At 56.9% G+C, this 21,762-nt stretch overlaps 1 protein-coding gene across 3 annotated transcripts in view; it reads right to left on the bottom strand.

The window, feature by feature from the left end:
• The window catches only part of IPO13 (importin 13), a 32,943-nt gene extending 13,806 nt beyond the window's left edge, over positions 1 to 19,137 (bottom strand). Inside the window, exons 1-17 of one of the 3 annotated variants that reach the window (XM_020975377.2) lie at positions 18,737 to 19,134; positions 14,977 to 15,713; positions 12,214 to 12,354; positions 8,951 to 9,092; positions 8,447 to 8,613; positions 8,221 to 8,341; positions 7,877 to 8,024; positions 7,585 to 7,766; positions 7,470 to 7,496; positions 7,032 to 7,166; positions 6,494 to 6,637; positions 6,235 to 6,315; positions 3,941 to 4,078; positions 3,748 to 3,844; positions 1,649 to 1,701; positions 361 to 427; positions 225 to 283 (exon numbers count right to left, since the gene is read on the bottom strand). In XM_020975377.2, coding sequence (XP_020831036.1) covers positions 225 to 283; positions 361 to 427; positions 1,649 to 1,701; positions 3,748 to 3,844; positions 3,941 to 4,078; positions 6,235 to 6,315; positions 6,494 to 6,637; positions 7,032 to 7,166; positions 7,470 to 7,496; positions 7,585 to 7,766; positions 7,877 to 8,024; positions 8,221 to 8,341; positions 8,447 to 8,613; positions 8,951 to 9,092; positions 12,214 to 12,354; positions 14,977 to 15,713; positions 18,737 to 18,844 — 2,547 coding nt within the window. In that variant the 5' untranslated portion in view covers positions 18,845 to 19,134. Of the gene's footprint in view, positions 1 to 224; positions 284 to 360; positions 428 to 453; positions 698 to 1,648; positions 1,702 to 3,747; positions 3,845 to 3,940; positions 4,079 to 6,234; positions 6,316 to 6,493; positions 6,638 to 7,031; positions 7,167 to 7,469; positions 7,497 to 7,584; positions 7,767 to 7,876; positions 8,025 to 8,220; positions 8,342 to 8,446; positions 8,614 to 8,950; positions 9,093 to 12,213; positions 12,355 to 14,976; positions 15,714 to 18,736 lie in introns of those variants that run through there. The other 2 variants (XM_078156596.1, XM_078156595.1) reach the window with 2 other exon arrangements.
• Between the last annotated feature and the right edge of the window lie 2,625 nt (positions 19,138 to 21,762).

Below are 21,762 nucleotides of genomic sequence, written 5' to 3'. Positions count from 1 at the left end.
TCCAGTGATTCTGCACAGCAGAAACCATGAAACGATACTGAGCCTGAGACAGACAGGATATGAAGGCAGAAACTGAGAGCGGGTCCTACTGTAGAGGCCTGGGCCAGCCCCTGGGAGCACAGGACGGCAGTCCTCTGAATGACCAATGGAAGCATGTGGTTCCTATTATCCTGGACCCGAGAGTCCTATGGAGGTTGGGAGGGGGAGCAAGGCCCCATACTCACAAAGAAGCCGCAGGAGGCCTTGACAGTCGGGGCCTCAGGGAACTTGAGTGCCAGCACACCTGCCCACAGGGAGAGACAGGTCAGGCCAGGGAACTCATCCAGCCCCTCCCCAGGCCATAACCAGCCCCCTACTCACCACACTGGAACACAGCCTTGACATCCAAGCTCTCAGACAGGAAGAGGTCTGGCTTCCGCTTCAGCGCCTATGGGGAGACGGAGCCCCCGTGAACCCAGCCCCTGACCCTCTCCTGGCCCTCCCCCACTAAGCCACTCACCTGCCCTGGTCTGGTTTAGGGTGTGGCCACACCGGGGATCCAGCCCTGCTAGGCTCCTCAAAAAAGCCTGTTCCTTCCCTTCCCGCCCCACACAGGGACCCAGGCCACCTGAAAGCTCCTGCACGAAGCGGGGGACAGGAGGGAGACAATGGCTGATGAAGGAAGGCAGGGACATTGTGTGCTGGGACCAGAGGCCGTCTGGGTAGAGATGGCGAGAGACCCTGAGTCACATATCGGGGGGAAGATACAGAAAAGGAAGAACTGGAAGGACCCAGGAGAAGGCCAAGGACAGTCTCAAGTGGCAGTGTTCTCCAAATCTCCCCCCCACAGGGCCAGGCCTCTCAAAGAGGCCTCTAGGTAGATGCAGTGCTTCAGCTCTGGGCTCAGGGGGGCCAATCGTCCTCTCTCTTCTTTCAGCCTTGACAGTACCTCCTGACCCCATCACCAGCCCCATTGACCGTCCATTCCCAGAACGATCCCAAGCCACCAGCCCGTCATAGCCTCGCCTCCACCCCAGGAGGTCCTGACCCTTCCAGTGGATCAGATACTGTGAGGCCATCCCAGGCCCCTCCACTTTTCAGTCTCGGGGGCAGCCCGCCACCCAGACCTCACCAGATCCAGCCCTAATATCAATCAGCCCAGAGGCCCAGGCCCAGCCCCCATCTCCTCCTCCCCCACACAGTACCTTCCACAGAATCCACCAGCCCAAAGGTTCCCACTCCCTAGGAGTTTTGGAACAGACCAGGTACAAATACGCCAAGAGACCTCCCAGCAGAGGCTCGCAGCAGCTGGACCCCCAATTCCACTTGGCTCCCCAGGCCCCACGGCCCCTCCTGCAGCCTTGAGGGTGGGCACCTGGCAACGGCAGAGCTTCCCAATGCAGCCCACCCCCAGGCCTGCCTACTCAACCCTCGGGTGCCCGCGGGGGCAGCCTCTCCACGGCCCTTGTGGCAAGTCCAGGGGGAAAGGAGGACTAGAGGAGAGTGTCGGGTTATCAACTTCCACGGAAACAGATGGAGAAACTCTATTCAACTCAACAGAAAAAAAGTTGTCAACAGAAAGCTAAAAAGATATTTAAATTGAATTCCAACAGAAGAGAAAGAGAAAGAGAGAGAACAGAACGTGAATGAGTAAGAAACTAAAACACACCTGTGCCAGGAGTTGCATAAATGAATCAACAATATCAGGATGATCCCTGGGCCCTAAAATATAATAAATAAAGATGGAACTTAAGAAAAACTCGTCCAAACAGCAACTCAACATCGTACAGTTACGGGGGCCGGGGGCCTGCAGGAGGCAGGCCTGGGCGGCAGCAAGCGAGGGAAAGAAACAAAACGTACAGAAACCATGAACTGGGAGAGCCCCAAACAGAAAGAAACGGCAGAGTGACGGGGGTGGGGATGGGGGCCTGGGAAACCCCTGCACACGAGTCAGGGAACTCGCCAGCACAGAGCACCAGAGGAAGGGGGCGAGGACAGGACTGCCCCTCCCCGGCTACCCTTCTCGGGCCTCCTTCCTCGGGCCCTCACACCAGCGATGCCCGAGAGAGAACCAAAGAGCCCCGGTCGAGGGCCAGGGCACCAGGGGCCCGCGCCAGCCAAGCAGGGGCAGAAGGGCCTCCGAGCTCTTCTCATCCAGACAGCTGGCTTTGGGGTTAGTGAAGGAATGGGGGCAGGCCCCTCACCTTAGCCCCATTCTTCCTGGCACTGACCTACTACCCTGGCCCCTGTCCTAAGGCACTGCAGCAAGCTTCCCTTGGGACTCTTCCTGAACGGTCATGGGCAGAGAGGCAGGAGAAGGAGGAGGAGGGCAGAGGCCCAGGGCATGCAGAGGTCCTGGGGCTGGAGTGGATGAGACAGAGCAGGAGGAAGGTCCACAACTGGGTGAGCTAGGGTGGCTGTGGCTCCAGAACTGGCCCCCATTCCCCACCCTATTTCCCTTCAGGCAAGGACTCCAGGCGGGGTTCAGATGTGCACAGAGATGGCCCCAGAAAGCCAAGAGCTGAGCTTGGGCGGCAGCACCAGGGACAGCTCAGGGAAGACAGGGATGCACAGAGGGCTGTCATGCTACGGGAGAACAGGAACAGGGAGGCCCATGACTTAGATCCACACAAGGGTTTCCCAAGACTTCGGGCCCATGGAGAGAGGTTTCTCCCCGGAAGGGGAGGCTCCCCTCTGACCACGTCCCTCCACGGGCAGTGTGGGAGGATCAGCCAGATCCGCCCATGTCACCACTAACCTCCGCCTAGGTCCTCCTCTGCTGGACAGGGGATGAGACGTGCCCACGAGGACAACATCTCTCCCAGGCTCCTACCATCAGGCTGCTGTGAGTATCAGAGAGGCACCTGCCCTGACCAGCTGGGGCCTGAACCAAGCTCCCTTGTCTAGAGCCCTCACTGAGGCAGACTGCAGCTCCTGCTTTGGTGAAGGGTCGTTCAGGGTTGCTGTGACCCATCTGTACACACAGCCCACTACCAACCCAGTCCTTCTCCTGGCGCTCAAGGCTAACCCTCACATTTCCTCCCCTTAACACCTTGCAGTTCGGGCGACCCTCATGGATGCCTCTCAGAAAGGAGATCTGTTAGACACTGATCTCTCTCAGGGGGAGAGGGAAAGATATCTCGTTGGCTTCCCCTCCTCGTCCCCAGCATTTGCACTGCCACATCTGCTGGGGCTAGGAGGAGGAGGAGGAAGGGTCGGAAAGTCACTGCTCTGACCACCTTGGGCCCAGGGACTGAGCCTGGAAGGGGCTAGGAGGTGAACAGAAGGCCCGGGCGAGGAGAAGGAGGCAGAGCTCTGGCAACTAGTGCCAGCCACTCTGGACCCAAGGCCTCCCTCACAATGTTCCCCAACTATGGGTCAGCAACCCCAAGCCAGGTGGGGGATACCTGCACTATGACTAGCAGAGAGAGAACTAGCTCCCTGCTCAAAGGCAGCCCCCCAAACTCTGCTGGGAATAAGAAATCTAGAACTCGGCAGCCTCTTGTGCCCCAGGCCTGCCTCTCTCTGGCAGAGCCACTGCCAAGTGCCGAGGCTGACACAGACGCCCCTTCTGCCCGCTCTCCCACACCATCCAGCCACCTCCTTCAGGAATCTCTTCCCCAGCCTCTCAGCCCCTTTCCAGTCTGGCCACTCTGGAAGGGCAAAGGGCAGGCTGAGTTGGGAGCTTGGATTCCCCTGCCTGGGTGGGTGGTGTTGGCGGCGGCGGCAGCGGCGGCAAGAAGAGGAGCACGACCCAGCTAGACCTACCTTGCTGGAAGAGGGTGAGTGTGACAGAGGTGACGAGGAGGAAGAGGGCCTTGATGGGGGGAAAGTGGGCAGGTTCATGAGCAAAGATGTGCACCAGCTGGAAGAGAGAAAGTGCACCCACCACGAGTCAGCCCAGGCCCCTCTCCCACTCCACAAGGGTCCCCCGCCTGCTCCAGCAGAGCCCGCCCCATACCTGGCGAGTGAGGTCGAGGGCAGAGGCCTGGGGAATCGTGCTGTACATCTGTCCCAGCATTTCACACAGCTGGGGGACCATGGGTGCAAAGTCATCTAGCAAGGTCTTAACGGATTTCTCAAAGATGGCGCACACAGCCTGGAGAGGAGGGAGTAGAGAGGAGGCAGGCTGGAGCACACACGGCACCCACCACCCCTCCGCCCTCTCAATGCCCACTTCCACCTGGCTCAGTTGTCACAATGAGGAATGGAAGGCCAAGGCTGGGAGGAGACAAATTTGGAAGCAGAAGGCGTGAGCTTAAATCCCAGCTCTGAAACTTACCGGATGTGTGCCTGCAGGCAAATCACTTCTCTGAGACTCAGTTTCCTTTTCTATAAAATTTGTATAATGTCCCTTAGACTACCCATCCCACATGGACGTTGTAAAAAGAATACTTCATAAACCTCTAAGAGCTACAGAAATGAGAGTTGTTGTTTTTTTGATAGGATTTAACCCAGGAGTGGTCATGAGAGGAGACTTCCTCATGACAGGAGCTGCTCCAGGAGGCAGTGAGCACCTGGTCGTTCAGAGTGTTTAAATACAGGGCTTCTCTAGTCAGAGACAGTAGAAAGAAGCGGGATGAGATGGCCTCATTTAGCCTGGAGGTTGTAAAGTCTAGTTTTTTCAAGGTTAAATGAGGTCCACTCTCCCACCCCCCAGGTCCCTCCCAAACCTGACGTCCAGTGACGAGGTTAGCCCACTATGACTACAGGATCCTCTAGGAGAGGTGAGCCTGCTCTGACACTACGAGATCCCTCAAAGAGAAGGCAGCTAGGCAGCAAAGTGGATAGAACTCTTGACTAGAGTCACAAAGACCTCAGTTCAAATGCAGCCTCAGACACTCACTAGCTCTGTGACTCTGGGTAAGTCACTTAAATACACTTAGCCTCAGTTTCCTCATCTATAGAATGGCAATAATAATAGCAAGTGAGGATGAAATGAGATAATATTTGTAAAGTGCTCTATGAATTGTAGCTATTATCAGTCTTTTGTGACTCTAAGGGATAAACTCACTCTGTCATTCTACTGGCGTCACTGGGAGAGGCCAGTCTTCTCTGCCTCTGCGGGATCCCTCTGAGAAAGGTCAGCCTAGAAGATAGCGTCGGATGGGAAGAAGGCCCAAGGGAACCTCCTTGACCAGTGAGCCCACCGCCTCACTCTACAGGACTGCCAGGAGCCAGCAGGGATTAGTCCACCTCGTGACTGGTGAATTAGCTTGCTCTGGGATTCCAAGATCCCAAAGAGAGATGAGCCTCTCTGGGACTACAGGATCCCTCTGAGAAGGGGGGCTCTCTCAGTGACACTACAGAAGCCTAGAGGAGAGGCCGGCCCGTGCTGGGTCTCTAAGGAAGTCTGCCTCGATATGACTGTGAGAAGCCTAGGAGAGGTCAGGCTCTCTGGGAGCTGTGCTGAGAGGTCAGCTCACTCCGGGACTCTCGACAGGGAGGCCCTGTTGTTGTGACATTTCAAATTAAGCCCTCCAAACCCTCTCCTCTTCCCAACTCTCCTTTTCCTGACAAGGATCCTAAGTGTCCTGGTCACCCAGGCTCCAGGTTATCACTAGGTGATATCCCTTTTCCCTTCTACCCTAACATCTCATCTTCTCTTCGCTCACGCAGACACTGGCCTATAGCAGTCCTCCTCACCTCAGCTCTCACCTGGACTCCTGACACAGCTTCTGGTCAGCCTCCCTGCCTCAGCTCTCCACCCACCGCAGCAGTCAGTAACCTTCCCAAAGAGCAGGCCTGATCCCCACCCAGGAGAGCACAGTGGCTCCTGAGCCCTTCCCGTTTGGCTGTAAAGCCTCCTAACCTGGCCCCTGCCTCCCTGCTATGTGTCTTGTGCCTTCCTCCCTTCACCTTCTCTGTCATCCAGCAGCACCAGCCTCTTGGCTGCACCTCCCACAAGGCTCTCCGGCCTACAGGGCTGGCACGCTCTACCTCCTGACCGCGAGGTCCTCTAGCCTCCCTGGCTTCCTCCACATCTCAGCTCAAGGCTTTCCTCACCCCCCTTACTGCCGAGGCCTCCCCTCCGAGACTGTGTGCAACTGATCCTGCCTAGATCTTGTATGTACCTAGCATGTACATGTGTTTGCATGCTGTCTCCCCCATCAGAACAGGAGCTCCTCCAGGGCAGGGGCTGTTTCTGCCTTTCTCTGTGCCCTCAGCACAGTCTCTGGCCCATAGTAAGCAATTAATAATGTTTGGTGACTTATTGATTCTGGGTTCTGTGATTTTCCAAGGATGACAAGTTACCTCTACTACCTGGGCATCATTTAACCACTTGCTCAGCACCTTCTGGATGAGCTGGAAAACTTGCTGAAGCACAACCACCACCTGGGGGAGAAGACCAGATGAGAGAGAAGCTGGGGGAGGGGACTCTGAGGTACAGGGGCCCAGCGGGGTCAGCCAGGACTAGGCCTAGAGGCTGCAGAGGAAGAAGGGGAGCAGAGCTCTGGGACCAGGCAGGGGCTGGGAAGGAACAGGGAAGAGAGAGGCCTAGGGCATCACTCACTGGGTTAGGTCCCTGTGGTATGGGTAGCTTCCTGAGCTCAGGGCCTTCATGCTCATCCTCATGGTGACTGATGTCCAACGTAGTGAAGAGGTTGGAGAGGAGCCCCAGGATGTGGACGATAGCCAGCTTGTTTGAAGGGTTGGGCTGTGGAGGTGGAGACAACGTTAAGCCGGGACATCCTAGAGGTCCCACAGTGTGAATGGGCGAGGCTGGGCTGAGGGGTGGGAAACGGGTTAGTAGGGTGGTTCATGCCCTGAGGCAGCACCTTCTTTCTCCATCTGTCCCCCGCCAGATGGGCCATCCCCACTCTGGGCAGGCTTCCTGAGCCTCCCTCCAAACCAGGAATCCCTCCTTTACCTTCCCCCTACACTTCACTCCTCCCACTCCAGGGAGGCTTCCCTTCCCTCCCCTCCCACATGCTTGGAATCTTCACCCACACTCCACCACCAAGAGATCTCTATCACCTTCTCTCCCCTCCCCTCCAGGCAGACTCCCTCATCTCCCACCGCCCACCCTCCAGCAGGCCGGCCTCCCTCACCATCTCCTCAGCCAGCTTCTCCAGTTGCTGGATGTATGGGGTGATGAGGGAGTGGAGGTTTTTCAGAATCTCTTCTACTTGCAAAGCGGACAGCAGGAAGCCCAGGGCTTGCATCAACCACATGCACTGGCTTGTCTGTGGGGCAGAACAGGGAAGGCTCAGCCCCTGGACAAGGCCCAAGGTCTGTGGCCTCCCCATGGATTCCAGGATGGGAAGGGAGCTCCCCTCCTACAGCCAAATGGTAGGAAGCTAGTGGAGCTAGGGCAACCATTACTTTTCACATGAAGAAACAGTCAGACAAGCTTCCAAAGCTACAAGCTAAGCTTGGGTTCTCCCACCTCCAGACCCCCAGTCCCAAGGGTCCAGGCCATCTCCTCCCTGACCCTACCAGCAGCCAGACCATCCTCCCCATCTCCCAGCTGCTGCCCAAGGCCGCACCTTGTGAATCTGCTTCATCAGCACATCCTGGGGAGGAAACAATATGACCATCAGTAAGATAGGGGTGGAGTCAGCAAGCCCCTCGCCCCAGGCCACGCCCACCACAACTCCATACCTGGGACACAGCCACAATGTTAGCTGCGTAAGGAGGGAGGTCATACTTGCACTCCCGGCAGATCTTCTTGAGAGTAGAGACAGAGGACACAGAGAGCTCGGGGTTGCCCAGGGCGTGAAGCACCAGGGGCAGGACGTTGTTAATCATGACCGGATGGTCTGCCAGCCACTCTGACAGGGCCCCTGGGGAGGAGAAGACAGAGGGATGGGGGAGGGGCGCCCAGAGGCTCCTCCACGGAGGCTGCAGGCTCTGAAGCCAAGTGCCCAGAGCCCACCCACCTGCCGCATCTCACCAATGGTGAACATGACGGTGTCCGCCAGCTGCACGTTGCTGATGCTTATGCGGGGGATGAGGCCAATGAGGCCCGGCACCACATCAGAGTAATTGACATCAATGGTTTCCGCAATGGACTGGAACCCATAGAGCAGAGCCTCCGTGTGCTGTGGGAAGGACAGGCCAATAGGCACGAGGCTGAAGGTGGGGGCCAGGGCATGGCAGGGGAGGGGGTAAGCAGAGGTGGACTAGAGAATGAAGGCAGCCCCTTCAAACTCAAGAGTCTGCAGGATCTAGGGGCCAGGCTGGGCCAGGGAAATGGGGAGAAGATGGACCAAGGCAGGCCAAGGTGGGGGACTGTACCTGCCAGGAGCAAGGCTGCTCAGAGCTGGTGAGCAGGCGGCCCAGCTTGTCATAGAGGTTACTCAGCAGCTCCGCCCCTAGCATCTCGTAGACGTACATGAGTGTGTCCGAAATGTCCACCCTAAGAACAGCTACCGTTAGGACCTGCCCAGGCCTCGGGGCAGGCTTCCCTGTGGTCGGGGCCAGGGGCACTGGCCTCCAGGGCCATGAGCCCAGGAGAGCTTACCTGTAGATTCGGAACTGCTCTTTCTCATCAGATGACCAGAAGCTATACTCTTCATCTGCAGGAAACTGAGCTTTGTGTAGGAGCACGTCCACCAGATGGAAGTAGACAGGGCGATACAGCTGCTGGTACACAGCCTGCTTCTCTGCCTCCAATGACAAGATGTCGTCCTGGGGGGGGTGGCAGGTAAGGGCAGTCAGGTTTACCTGGCCTGGACCCACAGGAGCCTCACCTGTTCCCTTGCCAGGCAGCTTCACCTCAAAACTAGGTTTCCCCCATTTTCCACCCACATTGGCCCTGAGCATCAATCTCCCCACATACCCTCAACCCCCTCCAGCTCACCAGGAGTCTGTCCCACCTGTCCCTACCCATCAGCCTCAAGGCTGGTCTCCTTAGAAGTGAAAGCTCAGTGAGGTGTGCCATCCAGGGCTCCCCCTCGTTCCCCACCTCAAAGGCCCAAGACCTCCTTTCCCCACCTCACCCCACCAAAGAAAACAGGAAACCAACCTGCAGAGTATACCAGAAAGTGAGGGTCAAGGAGCTGGTGGTCTCATTGACTGGGTAGTGGCCAGGGATGCCAGTGCAGAACATGATCATGTTGACCAAAGCCAAGAAGCTTTGCCAGTGCTCCACCTGGTCCAGCAGGGCCCTGGCATGGGGCAGAGGGCAGAGTGAGCTTCTCCTACCTGGCCAGAGACTCACAGGGGACTGAGTTCACCCAACAAGAGGCTGACGTGGGGCAGGGAGTAGGGGCCAAGCAAAGGGATGGGAGCCGAGTTTCTTCCACCTCCCTGAGGAATCACAGAATCTCTGAGGTAGGACAGACCTGACCTAGCTTCCTGTCTACAGCTCCCCTAGCAACTGATTACAGTCCTCTAAGGGAGAAGAAAACTTCCCCCACCCCCCAAGGCAACCAATTTTGTTCTGGTCATGAGTAAGTTTTCTCCAGCAGTCTGGCCTCTACAGTCTAGTCCTCTGCCCAGGGGCTAACGAGTGCCCTTTGGTCCTGGGCCTCTCTGCCTCTCGCTCTCCATCTGCCGGCACTCACACAATACCCCCGATGCCTATCTGTCACCCTCAATAGACTGCACTGCCCCACCTCATCCCACTCCCTGCACTCAGCTATGAGCTGGCGATCCACTTCCCATTTCTTGCTCCTAGGTCCATCACAGCTCACTCCTCTTCCCCCAGGAGCATTTCATTCACACATGGCATCCATTTATTTGCTCAGCCCAGTCTGCTATGGGCCCCAAGCCACACTCCCGTTCTCCAAGCTTAGCATCTGGCTCACAGACATACTGCAATGTTACTCCTACCTCCTGGCCCCTCGGGGCATCTACCGCCTTCACTGCTATGCCCTGCATGACCCCATCACAGCAAGAGAGCCTGGGACTCTGAGGTGACCATCACCTGTACCTGCCACCCACCTCCACAATCCTGAATTTTGACCCAGCTTCCCATCCTTCCCTTCTTCTCTACCCCCACCCCAACCCCTAGCCTCCCAGGCCATCTGCCCTGCTCTTGCCTCCATCCTTTTACAGGCTGACGCTGACCCTAGCCCTTGAACCCCATATCCAGTGACTGCCAGTCACGCTTGGCCTGACCTCAGTGCTGGGTTATCCCATTACCTATCCCTTCACTCTGACTCATGGGCTGCTGCTGGAGCTGGTGAGGTCAGCTGGGCCTTCCCCTTCGCCTGCCATGCTCTGGCTCCTCCCGGAGCCGCTGCTCTCCTCAGACCGACCCCCTCACTCTCAGCCGAGGAACTCGCCTCCTGACAAAACCAGGGCTGCCCGTGAGTCCCATCTCCTCCTTTGTTCTAATCTTGGGCCAGGAGGCTGGTCTTTTCTTCCCCAAGGCCAAGCCCTATATTCTTTCTCCCAAACTGCCTCACCTTCACTCAGGCCCTACTCACCCCCATGCTGGACCCCTCCTTATCCCCTGGGGCTTCTCCACTGCCACAGGCACAGTCCAGTCTTAACCCACCCCCACCTCGATCCTGCAGGCTCCACCAGCTGCCATCCTAGGTCTCTCCTCCCTTTCTCAACCCAACTCCTAACAAGGCTTGCCTCCGCTTCCTCACCTCAAGCTCATTCACTGTCCGCTGAGATGGGGGACCCCAGGGCTGCTCACTGGCCCCACCACTAGGCCCTCTTGACCCTTGGGCCTTGCCGTTTGCCCTGCAACTGAACTCCAGCATTTAACACAGTGCTTGGCACACAGTAGGCACTTAACAAATGTTTATTGACTGACTCTCTCCCAATCAGAGTGCGAGTTCCTTGAGTGCGGCACTGTCTCTTTTTCTAGCACGTTCTCAGTGCTGAGCACACAGTGACAGCTGAGTCGGCCGTGCCCTGGCCTTGCCACCCTTCGCTGACACTCTCTCTAAACCATAGTGCCCAGTGCTGCCCCCAGTGATCCGGGTGAGCGCTGACCTGGAGGAATCAAGCAGGGCTCTCCCCTCCCAACTCTGAACTCAGGCCTCCTTGACACAGCCCACCACGGCACTGGCTCGCCTGCCTGTCATCTAGTGGCCAGCTTGCCCCAGACCTTTCTGATACAAGGCTTTCCCGGCATGTCTCTCCCATAAGGTTAGATGCTGAGTTTCAGAATCTGAGTGTAAGGCTTTACTTTTAAACTCAGTAAGTTTCCTCTCCTTAGATGCCACCCCACATTTTAGGCTGTCGAGATCAGTCTGGATTTTGACACTGGTGGCCATCCAGTTCATTAACTGTCCATCCCAGCTTGTGGCATCTGCAAACTTCCCAAGCACATCCTAGGCCAAGGCTATTACACAAATCCCTGATACAATTATGAAACAGCACAGTGCTGAGGACAGATCCCTGGGGCACACCACTGGAGACCTCCTGCCAAGCTGACATCAAGCCACTAATGACTACTCTGAGGGTCTGGCCTTTCGAATCTCCAGAACTCTGCAATGGGCTGGCTCCAATGCGACCATCTTTTCCACTGGGATGCTACCACATGCTTTGCTACAACATGGGGAGAAAATCCCACTGCCCCCTCCCACCTGCCCCTGGGGTTGTAACCCGTCCAGGGAGCCTGTCATTCCCAGCACCCAAGGAAGCCGTGTGGGCTCCACAAGCATGCTTCCCTTTCAGGATGGGCATTAACCACCCTTTTAATAACAGGCTGGAAAACTTTGCCTGGAACTGAAAACTTAGCTCCCTGGCTGAGAGTCTGAAGACAATCCCTTCTCTTTTAGGGAAGTGAAGCCATCTGACTCTCTGCAGGCCTCCTGGCACGCTCAAAGATCACTACCAGTCACTTAAGTGTCACACCCTTGCAGGTGACCCATGCCAGCCTTAGAACTCTGCTCAGCAGAGGCCGCTGGGTGTTCTCTCAAAGTCTCCTTGCTTAGCTCTGGTTTCAATGCCCATTTTTTGCTGTCTTTTCCAGTCCCAAGATTATTCTGCTCGGCAGAGAAAGAGGGAGCACAGTAAGTGTGCAGCAGACCTCCTGTCCTTTCTTTGGGCGTCCTCCTGTCCCTCAGAATTAACCTAGCCTGACCCACCCTCCCTTCATGACCACCTGGGAGACTCTGACGGCGACACCCTACCATCCTGCCCACAAGGCACTGGCATCAGCCACGTGGTGGGCTGCTCTGCTTCTTACCAGGCCCTTCAGAAAAAGGGCTCGCCCCCCATTTGCCCCTGACCCAGCACCCCTTCTCCACACCCCCAACTTCCTTGACCTCCACCATGGCTCTAGCCCACACCTCAGCTTTCCCACATCCCCCCAGGTCTCACCTGGAATGATTCTCCCCCAAAGCCACAGCAACTCGGCAAATTCCATGAGACATCTCCATGTCCCCGTTGTGCACTGCCTGCCGAAGCTGTTCCTGCAGCCCCAGAACCAGGGGGATCAGCTTGAGCAGTGTGTTCACATACCTGTGGGGACAACCACCTGTGGCTCTCCCAGATTCTTAGCCACAGACCTCCAAAGGGGCCCTCAACCACAGCTACCTATAGGGAAGAGGCCAGGGCCCTGTAACCTCTCCTCCCCCATGGGAGAGACCGGGACCCACAAGTCTCTTCTTCTCTTGTCAAGGAGAGGCCAAGACTCTGCAAGTCTCCTCCACTCCCTGACCAAGAAGAGGACAGGACCCTTCCCCTAAACCCCTCTGCCTTGAGGCTGAGACCCCAGAGCACACCCCCTTCCACCCCTAAGAAGCCAGAAGCCTGCAGGCCCCCGCCCCGGAAGAGGTGAGGCACTGACCCCACAGAGAGGAGTGACCGTGGATGCAGGAACAAGTCACATGCAGTTTTCAAAAAGGCTTTTGAAGAAAAACAACATAGCAATGGGAAGGGCACCGTGTGTGGAGCCCAGAGGGTTTGAGTTCAACCCTAGGTATGGACTTCCCCTGCCTGTAACCATGGGAGTCACTGTACCTTTCTAAGCAGGCAGGGGTTCATCAGGAGAACCCTGGACAAGGACACCTGTCAGTCAGAGGGGGGAGCCCAGAAACTTCAGGCTACTTGACCTAGGATATAACGTGACTGGGGCAGGGCAGCAAAGCCTGGGCCTCCATCCACAAGCTGGATCAATGGGGACCAATGCCTCCTGAAGAAAGCCGTGCTGCCCACAAGAGTGGAATTGCTACAGCAGCCCTTGGGTGGGGAGGTGGGGAGGGCATGTCACAGAGGCAGCTGTTCCTAGGGAGCGGACACTAACCCACGAGGTTTCTCCAGCCTGGGGGGTGGGGAAGGGGGAGGCTAAGCTCTCATGTCCACCCCTCCCCCTTTGGCATTCGTCCCTCCTGGTGCCAGCGGAGATGGCGTCACCCCTTGCTGCCCTGACACCCAAGGTCCAACAACAATGAGAGCCTTCAGCTGCTGCCCAGCATGGGCCTGCCAGTGGCGGGCAATGCCTGGTGCACAGAGGGCATTCTACTCCAACTCACACAGAAAGGTGAGGCAGGCTTGATTATCTGCAATTTACAGGGGAGGAAACCAAGGCCCAGGAAAGTGACTTGTCCCCACTCACACAGTGACAAAACCTGAGGTGGAAGCCAGGTCTCCTGCCCCCCAGCCTGGAGCTCAGGGGAATGCCCAGGGCCTCTGGTCTCCCTGGAGGAACTCTCCTGGCTGGGCAGTGGGGACATGGGGGAAGGGTTTTGAGCCAGGGTCACAGCCTGAGGGGAGGGTAGCCAAGCCCAGGCACCTGCCTCTTTGGAGACCTAGGGTCTCAATGAGGAAGGCAAAGCAGCCAGGGCAGGTGGTGGGCCCAAGCACAAATGTATGGTCGGCACCAATTCATGAACGTTGGCTGACTTGAATCAAGAGGAAACGCACCACACATTTTCTCCAAGCTGGCCCTGGCCTTGGGGTCTCAGGATTCTCTCCCCACCCCGCCACACTCTCCATGCCCCTACCCTGCCTCCTCACCCTAGGCTGATGTGCTCTACCAGGATTAAAAATACCCTTCAGAGACTTGTTGTCTTGGCTCAGGTAGCACCAGTGATGGGTGGCAGCAGCTGTGGAGGAGGAGGGGAGGGGAGGAGCACAGTCCAGGTGGGGGTGGGGCTGGGGTGGCAGCAAAGCGGGACTCCACACTTCACGATGAGGAGAGCCAGGGTTTGTCTGGAAGGCCGAGGCAGGCCCAGCCTTTTTGGGGAGGACCCACTGCTGGCAGGCAGGGCAGCCCGGGCTGCTACAGCTGGGCAGTGTGGGGCTGGGCCAGGGCAAGCCAGGCTGACAGCCCCTGGGGATGCAGCCGGTTCTCCCTGCTCGCTCCTCAAAAGGGGGCAGGGCTTAGCCCTAGCCCCTTGGGTGGTACTGGTGCTGGTGTAGGCAGGGGTGGCAGCTGCTGAAGCTGAAGCAGCAGCAGCAGCACCTGACTTCCTGGCTGCCTCTCACACTGAGCTCAACCCAGACCTGCAATTAGAGCTCTGAGAGGCGAGCGGAGAAAATGGGGGGTGTTGCTAAGCAACCAAGAGCTCTCCAGCCAATGGGAGCTCAGACAGCCGTGGGCTCCCTCGCTGGGGGAGGACGGGCATCATCCGGACGCCTGGCAAGGCCCAGAACGGCAGGCCCGGCTGCAGCTCCCAGAGGACAGCCCCTCCCCAGCCCTGCCCACACCTGAGACTTTAGCGGCCCATCCTGGCTCAGCTGACTGAGAGGCAGGGACTGCTCGCCCCCCAGGCTGATGCCAACAGAAACCCGGAGCCTCTTGGGGATGAGAGGAAAAGGGAAGGGGAGAGCCCTCAGGAAGGGAACACGCCTTTAGGAAGCGCCTACTCTATGTACCAGCTACTGGGCCCTGAGCACTCTTTACCCAATACTACCCCATTTGAGTCTCACAGCACCCCTCAAGCTTGGTCCTGTTTATCATCCCCATTTCACAGTTGAGGAAACAGAAGCAGTCAGGGACTTGCCCAGGGTCACGTAGCTGGTAAGTGTCTGAGGCCAGATCTGAACTCACGTCTTCCTGACCGCTGGCCTGACACTCTATCCACTCCCCCTCCATTAGCAGTGTGACCTGAGACGAGCCCCCTCTGGCGGTGTGCTCACCTCTGGGCATCAGGCTGTGAGATGGCATTGACGATGGCCTCCACGCTGCTGTCAAAGAGCTCAGGGTCCCGGAGGGCGCTGAAGGCGGCCTGGATCAGCCGCTCACAGTCCAGCAGGGGCACCTCCAGGGGCACCCAGCTGGAGAAGCACTTGAGCGCCTTCTGCTTGATGGCGCTGGGCAGACTGGGCTGCTGCAGCAGCTGCTCCAGCAGGGGGAAAATGGCCCCGCACTCCTGCGCCAGCATGGCGCGCACCTGGCTCTTGCGGTATTGGGGCAGCCGGCTGGTCTGGAACTCTTCGGGCAGCACAGTCAAGAGCTCCAGCAGTGCCAGGCAGCGGCCCTGCCCATCACCAGGGGTGGCCTCGGCCTGGAACAGGCGCACCATGTCCGCTACAGCACAGGGCCAGGCCTCTGGCATCATGCTGAGGGCCAGCGAGGCCAGCGCCACGCACAGCCGCGTCAGCACGATCTTGGAGCCGCTGGCAAAGCGGCCGATGTGCGCCAGGAGCTGGGCCTTCAGACTCTCATACTGGTCGGCGGGGATGTCGCTCCAGTAGCGGGAAATCTTGATGTGCAGGGCACTGGCCCCAAAGTACTGGATCTCAGGCACCTTGTCTGGCTGTAGCAGCTGCCAGCTGAAGTGCCAGGCCTGTGGGGAGACCTGGGCCTGCATCAGCCACTTCTGGGCTAGGTTCTTGTTCTCGATGTTGGGGTCATAGTAGAGCTGGTGAAGGGCCTGGGGAGGAGAGGGCAGGATGCCAGGTGTCAGCAAAGGGGGCCCCGGAACTGGCCTGTGGGCTCCCCTCACGGCCAGCTCTCTCAGGTATAGCTGTCAGCGAGGGCCACGCCAGAACGTCCCCCTTCCTACCCCGGCCATCTCGAATCCCTGCCTGCCTTCCACGTTCAGCTCCTCAGGTGCTTACAAAGCCTTTCTTCTGATCCTCCTTGTCGCTAGCACCTCCCAACCTGAAATTACTCCTCATAGGGACAGGGCTAGAAGCTGGACCTTTAATGTTTGTGGTACTGAGAATTCCCTCCAGTGCAGGCTGGCACCTAATCTGTTCTGAGAGTTGCACAGAGAGGTTAAGTAATTTGCCCAGGGTCTCACAGCCAGTGTGATGATGCCCACTGGGTACTCGGCCTACATTTGGTATTTACTGAGAGTACCTGAGAGAATGAATCTTTTCCTGCCTTCCAGCCTCAACTGGCCTGTTTGCACCTCCCTCCCCACACTGCTCCTGGCTCTGCCATCAGGGCCAAGCAGAAGCTCCCTGTGCCTTCTTCAGTAGGACAGACCCTCAGAACCTGGAAATCAGCTCTCACGCCTCCTGAAGTCTCCAGGTCTCCCAGGACCTGCTCCACCCTGGCTGCCCTCCTCTGGCATTCTGTCTGTTGTGCCAAGCAAAGGCCTCGGCTAAGGGGAGGCAGGAGATGGAGTGCTTAACGTGTCTCAGAACACACTAGAATGGAAGAGCCAATCTTCTCAGGCCCAGGGAGGGAAAAAGGGCTGCCCGTGGTTTCAAGGCTCCCAAATACAGAGGCAAATTCAAATGCAAGCCCCAGGAAGTGAGGGCCTTGGTGAGGAAAACGTGACCTCTGGACAGCTCCCTGCCCCCCACCCCAAGGAACACAGCACTGAACTAGGAGGCAAGAGTACTCAGTTCAAATCCTGGTCCTGTGACTTAATCCCTGGTGACCTTGGCCAGCCCCTTCTCCTCCCGGCCCTCAGTGTGCTCATCAGTAGAATGAGGGCCTAAGGTACTTTCCAGCCCCAAGTTCTCTGGTCCTCTGATACCAGAGTCTACAAGGGTGAGACTGGCCAGGAGATGCCAGGTCCCAGGGGAACCTCAGGGAGTGGGTTGGGAGAAGATCCCTGGCCCTCCCAGAAGTCCAGTCCCAGGGCACAGCTGGCCAGCTGCTTGCCTCACAGATTGCTCCCCCTAGTCAGGGCCCCCTGGATGATGTGGGCCCCTGGTGCCACCAAGCATGGCTGGAATGGGGGCTGGTCAGCAGGAGCTCCAGCCTCCTCTGGGCTTTCTTTTCCCTCAAAGTGTGATATATGCACACAACTACTAGACACTTAACAGCCCAACCCCTGCAAATCAGCAGCATCTGTAGGGGTCTGGGGCTGCCTGCCCCATCCCCTTTCAGGTCCCGGGGCTGCCTGCCCCATCCCTTTCAGGTCCCTAATCCCAGCAGGCAGCTTTGTGGTGGGGTAAACCCACCACAGACAGTCCTGAGGCCTAGTGCTCAGGTCCAGCTGCACTCAACTCTGGGATGGCAAGAAAAGAGGGTGAGGGAGGGCTACTGTAACCTGCATCCCTGCACTGACACAGAAGGATAGACCCCCTCACCACCACCACCAAGGAGGGGGCACTATGTGGCAAGATCCTAGCAAAGATAATGAGGCCTGGGAAAGAGCTACAAAAGGGCCCATCTTGAAGGGCCTGCTGGGGGAGGTGGGAGGCCTCACTAGCAGCCTCTTCCCCATCTGGGGCAGGCCTCAGCTCAGGGCAAATTGGCGACAGCTCCTCCAATCCTGTGCCAGTCTCACTGCCCACCTCATGGTGGGCCCAATGGAGCTCACGAGGACAGCCCTGCCACTCTCTCCTGGACCCTTGAGCTCAGCCACTGGCTTCTCTTCATTTGGCCCCCTTGGGGCTAGCCAGGCCTAGAGACAGACCTCGGGCTCCAGAAAGCTGCTACAGAGAACAAAGGGAAAGGCCCAGGAGTCCTGGGGGGCCATAGGGGAGGGCAGGAATGTGGCAGGAACCTTCAGTCACTTTTTCTCTTCAGGGCCTGAACCAGCAAGTCCCCGTGGTGAGGTAAAAATGCCCAGATGCTAACTACTCATTCCTGGCAAGCAGGGCATCCTTTAGGTACTACCCAAGAGCCTACGGGTCAGGACCCCTGGGGAGCCTCTTTTCCTAGCATACTCACACTCACCTCAGCTCCCCCTCTGAGGCCTCAGTAGCCTCAATTTACACTAGTAAGGGACTGGGCATCCTTGTTCTCCAGAAGGAGGTGGGTGGGTGATGGGGCACAAAGCAAATCCTAAGAAAACCCCCAGGTTGGGGCTTGCTGGGTCACACCGTAAGAGCTTTTAGAAGGCCTCTATGGGGCTGAGGGGCAAAGAATCATCTCATCTGGACCCAAAATGGGGAGGGTCTACCTCACCTAAGCGAGAAACAGCCTGGCTAACCACTGGTACTCCTTAGCTGGTTTCTAGGTTGTGACTGGCCACTCCAGACCAGCCAGGGTCGCTAGGGCCGGCCCCTCTGAGCCTCGTGTTCATGACTGACGATTTACTCCGAGCCTATCATGCCCACCACGGCCAGGGTACCAGGCCAGCTCCCAACCAAGCCTCGTAGTCATGGCCAGTGATCTCTGCTGAGACCGGTCATGCCCAGCTCGGCAGGAGTGCTAGGCCAGGGCTCAGAGCTGGTGATCCGGGCTGTCCCTGGCCATGCTCTGCCCAACATTTACGGCTGATGATCTACACTTCACTGTGGTCATGCCGACTCTTACCAGGGCTGCCACTGCCCAGCTCCGGTGGCTGGTGGTCTGGGCTGCCCCCGGCCACGTCCACCCTAGTCGGGGGTGCAAGGCCACCTGGGGTCCACAGCTCGTGGGACCCCGGGCACGCCGGGGCCGGAGCGCTTGGACCAGCAAGTCCACTGGCCAGGGCGCCCAGCCACGGCCTCCCTGGCCAGGCACCAGCCTCTGGGCACGGGTGCCGGGCCACGTGCCCCCACTCACCTTCTCCACGTTCTCCACGGTGAAGTCCAGCGGCGGGGGCGGCTGCACGCCGGGGCCGGGGCCGGGGCCGGGGCCAGGGCCCTGGGGAGGCTCCTCCCGCCCCTCCATCTCGGGCAGGCGGGGCGGGGCGTCTACACTAGCAGCGGGCCGGCCGTCTACACCGCGTCTACACCCCTCCGGGCGCCCGGAGGCGGGGCCAGAGCGGGCATGGCGGGGGCGCGCACGGTGCGGGCAGGGGCGGGGAGGGGGCCGGGACCGGGGCGCCTCCTCCTCCGCCGCCGCCGCCTCCTCTGGGCTGCCCTCCGGGCTGCCGCCTCCCGTCGGCCGGGCCTCTGCTCCTCAGGGTCCGCGCCCGCCGCCCCCCACGGCCCGCTGCGCTCCGCTCCGCTCCCTCCGCCCCTCCCCGGCCCTCTGTCCGTCCGCCCCCTCCCGCCCTCCCTCCCGCGTCCTTTTGGACTCTCGGCCAGGCCGGCCGGGCGGGCGCCCCGGAGGAGGGAGGCCCGGGGTCCTCGCGCTTAGGGCTGTCCGTGCCGCGCCGGGGCCGATGATGTCTTCCGCGCAGGCATCTGGAAATACGTCCCTGCCTCTTCAGGACCCCACCGCGGAGGATTCTGGGAAATGGAGTCTAGCGGGCGGACGCGCGGCTAAGACTAGATGGGAGGGGTAGGGGGCTGGGCCACGGGGTGGGGCGGGACTGGAGGGGGGCTGGGGACTGAAAGAGGGAGGAGCCGGGACAGGTCCACTTGAGAGAAGTGGAAGAAGAACCTGGGGCGAGGCCAAGGGAGGGGCCAGAAGATAAGGGAGGGGCCAGAAGATGAGGAAGGGGAGAGGCAGGGCTGGGGTGGGGAGAACGAGAAGGAGGGAGGGAGGGAGGGAGGGAGGAGGCGAAGGCGGGATGATTACTCTTCCCCTTCCCCCAGCCCCCAGTCCACCTCCCTGTGGCCTCTGTCTTCTCCAGGCCGCTCTCCTTCATGCCGCTCCCCCTAGCCCCGCCCCCAAAAAAGGCGGGCTGGACTCAGTTTCCCCATCTGCAAAGACTCAGCTCCGCTGGGGCGCTTGATGCATGTATGTTGTATTTGGGGCAGAACCGGCGGCAAAGCGGCCAGGCTAGGCTCCAGCAGCGAGAACTTCCAAACGTTGACACCTGTCCCCAAAATGGAAAGGAAAGGGGCAGGTCTGGGAGTGAGCCCTGCATCGTTGGAAGTCTTCCTGCAGAGGCTGCATGACCACTTTGGGAGAATGTACCAGCAGGGATCCCAGCCAGTAGCACGAGAGCCCGGCCGGTCCTGTTCTGGGATTCTGGGAAATTCAGAGACCAACACAAACTCTCTGCCTGGGCCCTCCAAGCGACACGGCAGTCCTCTTCCCTAAGTGATTCCATATCTAGCTTTTTCCTTTTTTGTTGTCAGTCAGTTGTCAGTCAGTCAATCAGCTTCATTGATTAAGCACGTTCCATGTGCCAAACATCGTGCTTAGTGTGGGAAATACAAAGAAAGACAAAAACGTGATCCCTGTCCTCTGCGTTCTAACTGAGGAAACAACATGCCAAAACTCTGTACGGGTAACTAGCAGGAGTAGAAGCAGAGAGAGACCTCTTATAGTCAGTCAACAAACAGTTTTGTCCCTTCTAACTTTATTTTTTTCCATTTTTTAATGTTTTTATTTAAAGTTTTGAGTTCCAAATTCTATCCCTCCTTCCCTTCCCCCCTCCCTGAGACGGTGAGCAATCAGATATAGGTTATTCATGTGCAATTACGTAAAACATTTCCATATTAGTCATTTTGTACAAGAAGACTCAAACAAAAGAAAAAATGAAAGAAAGTGAAAAATAGCATGCTTAAGTCTGTATCCTGATAATATCAGTTCTTTCTCTGGAGGTGGATAGCATGCTTCATCATGAGTCCTTTGGGACTGTCTTGGATCATTGCATTGCTGAGAATAGCTAAGTCATTCACAGTTCTTCATCAAACAATATTGCTGTTACTGTGTACAGCATTCTCCTGGTTCTGTTCACTTCACTATGCATCAGTTCATGTAAGTCTTTTCAAATTTTTCTGAAATTATCCTGCTTGTCATTTCTTATAGCACAATAATATTCCGTTACAATCATATGCCACATCTTGTTTAGCCATTCCCCAATTGATGGGCATTCCTTTGATTTCCAATTCTTAGCCACCACAAAAAGAGCTACTATAAATATTTTTGTACAAATAGATCTCCTTCCCTTTTTGGAAGGGGAATGTCTTTGGGATATAGACCTAGCAGTGTTATTGCGGGGTCAAAGGGTATGTAGTTTTATAGCCCTTTGGGGATAGTTCCAAATTGCTTTCCAGAATGGTTGGATCAGTTCACAAATCTACCAACAGTGCATTAGTGTCCCAGTTTTCCCACATCCCCTCTAACATCCAACATTTTCCTTTTTTGTCATATTAGCCAATCTGATAGGTGTGAGTTGGTACCTTAGAGTTGTTTTAATTTGCATTCTATAATCAATAGTGATTTAAAGCATGTTGTCATATAACTATAGATAGCTTTGATTTCTTTGTCTGAAAACTGTTCTTATCCTTTGGCCATTTATCAATTGGGGAATGACTTGTATTTTTATAAATTTGACTCACTTCTATATATATTTGAGAAATGAGGCCTTTATCAGAGATACTTGTTCAAAAAAATTTTCCCCCAGTTTTCTACTTTCCTTATAATTTCGGTTGCATTGTTTTGTTTGTGCAAAAACTTTCTAATTTTATATAATCAAAATTATCTATTTTACATTTTGTAATGTTTTCTATATTTTCTTTGGCCCTAAATTGTTCCCCTATCCATAAATCTGGTGATTTATTTAAATCAGGTGAAAATATACAGTCACCAGGTGGAGTGTCTTGTTTGAGGAACATAAGGAGGGCAGCATCATTGATAGGTAGAGAAGAAGAAGTTGTAAGAGGCCTGGAAGGGGCCAGGTTAGGAAGGGTTTTACAAGCCAAATAGAGGATTTTATAGGAGACAGGTGAGAGGGAACCACCAGATTT

Source organism: Phascolarctos cinereus, unplaced genomic scaffold (genome assembly GCF_003287225.1).
Source record: "Phascolarctos cinereus isolate Bilbo 61053 unplaced genomic scaffold, phaCin_HiC Scaffold_5;HRSCAF=322, whole genome shotgun sequence".
In the NCBI taxonomy this organism is placed as follows: domain Eukaryota; kingdom Metazoa; phylum Chordata; class Mammalia; order Diprotodontia; family Phascolarctidae; genus Phascolarctos; species Phascolarctos cinereus.
The sequence above is the reverse complement of the archived record's forward strand: the minus strand, read 5'-3'. Positions and strand labels throughout refer to the sequence as shown.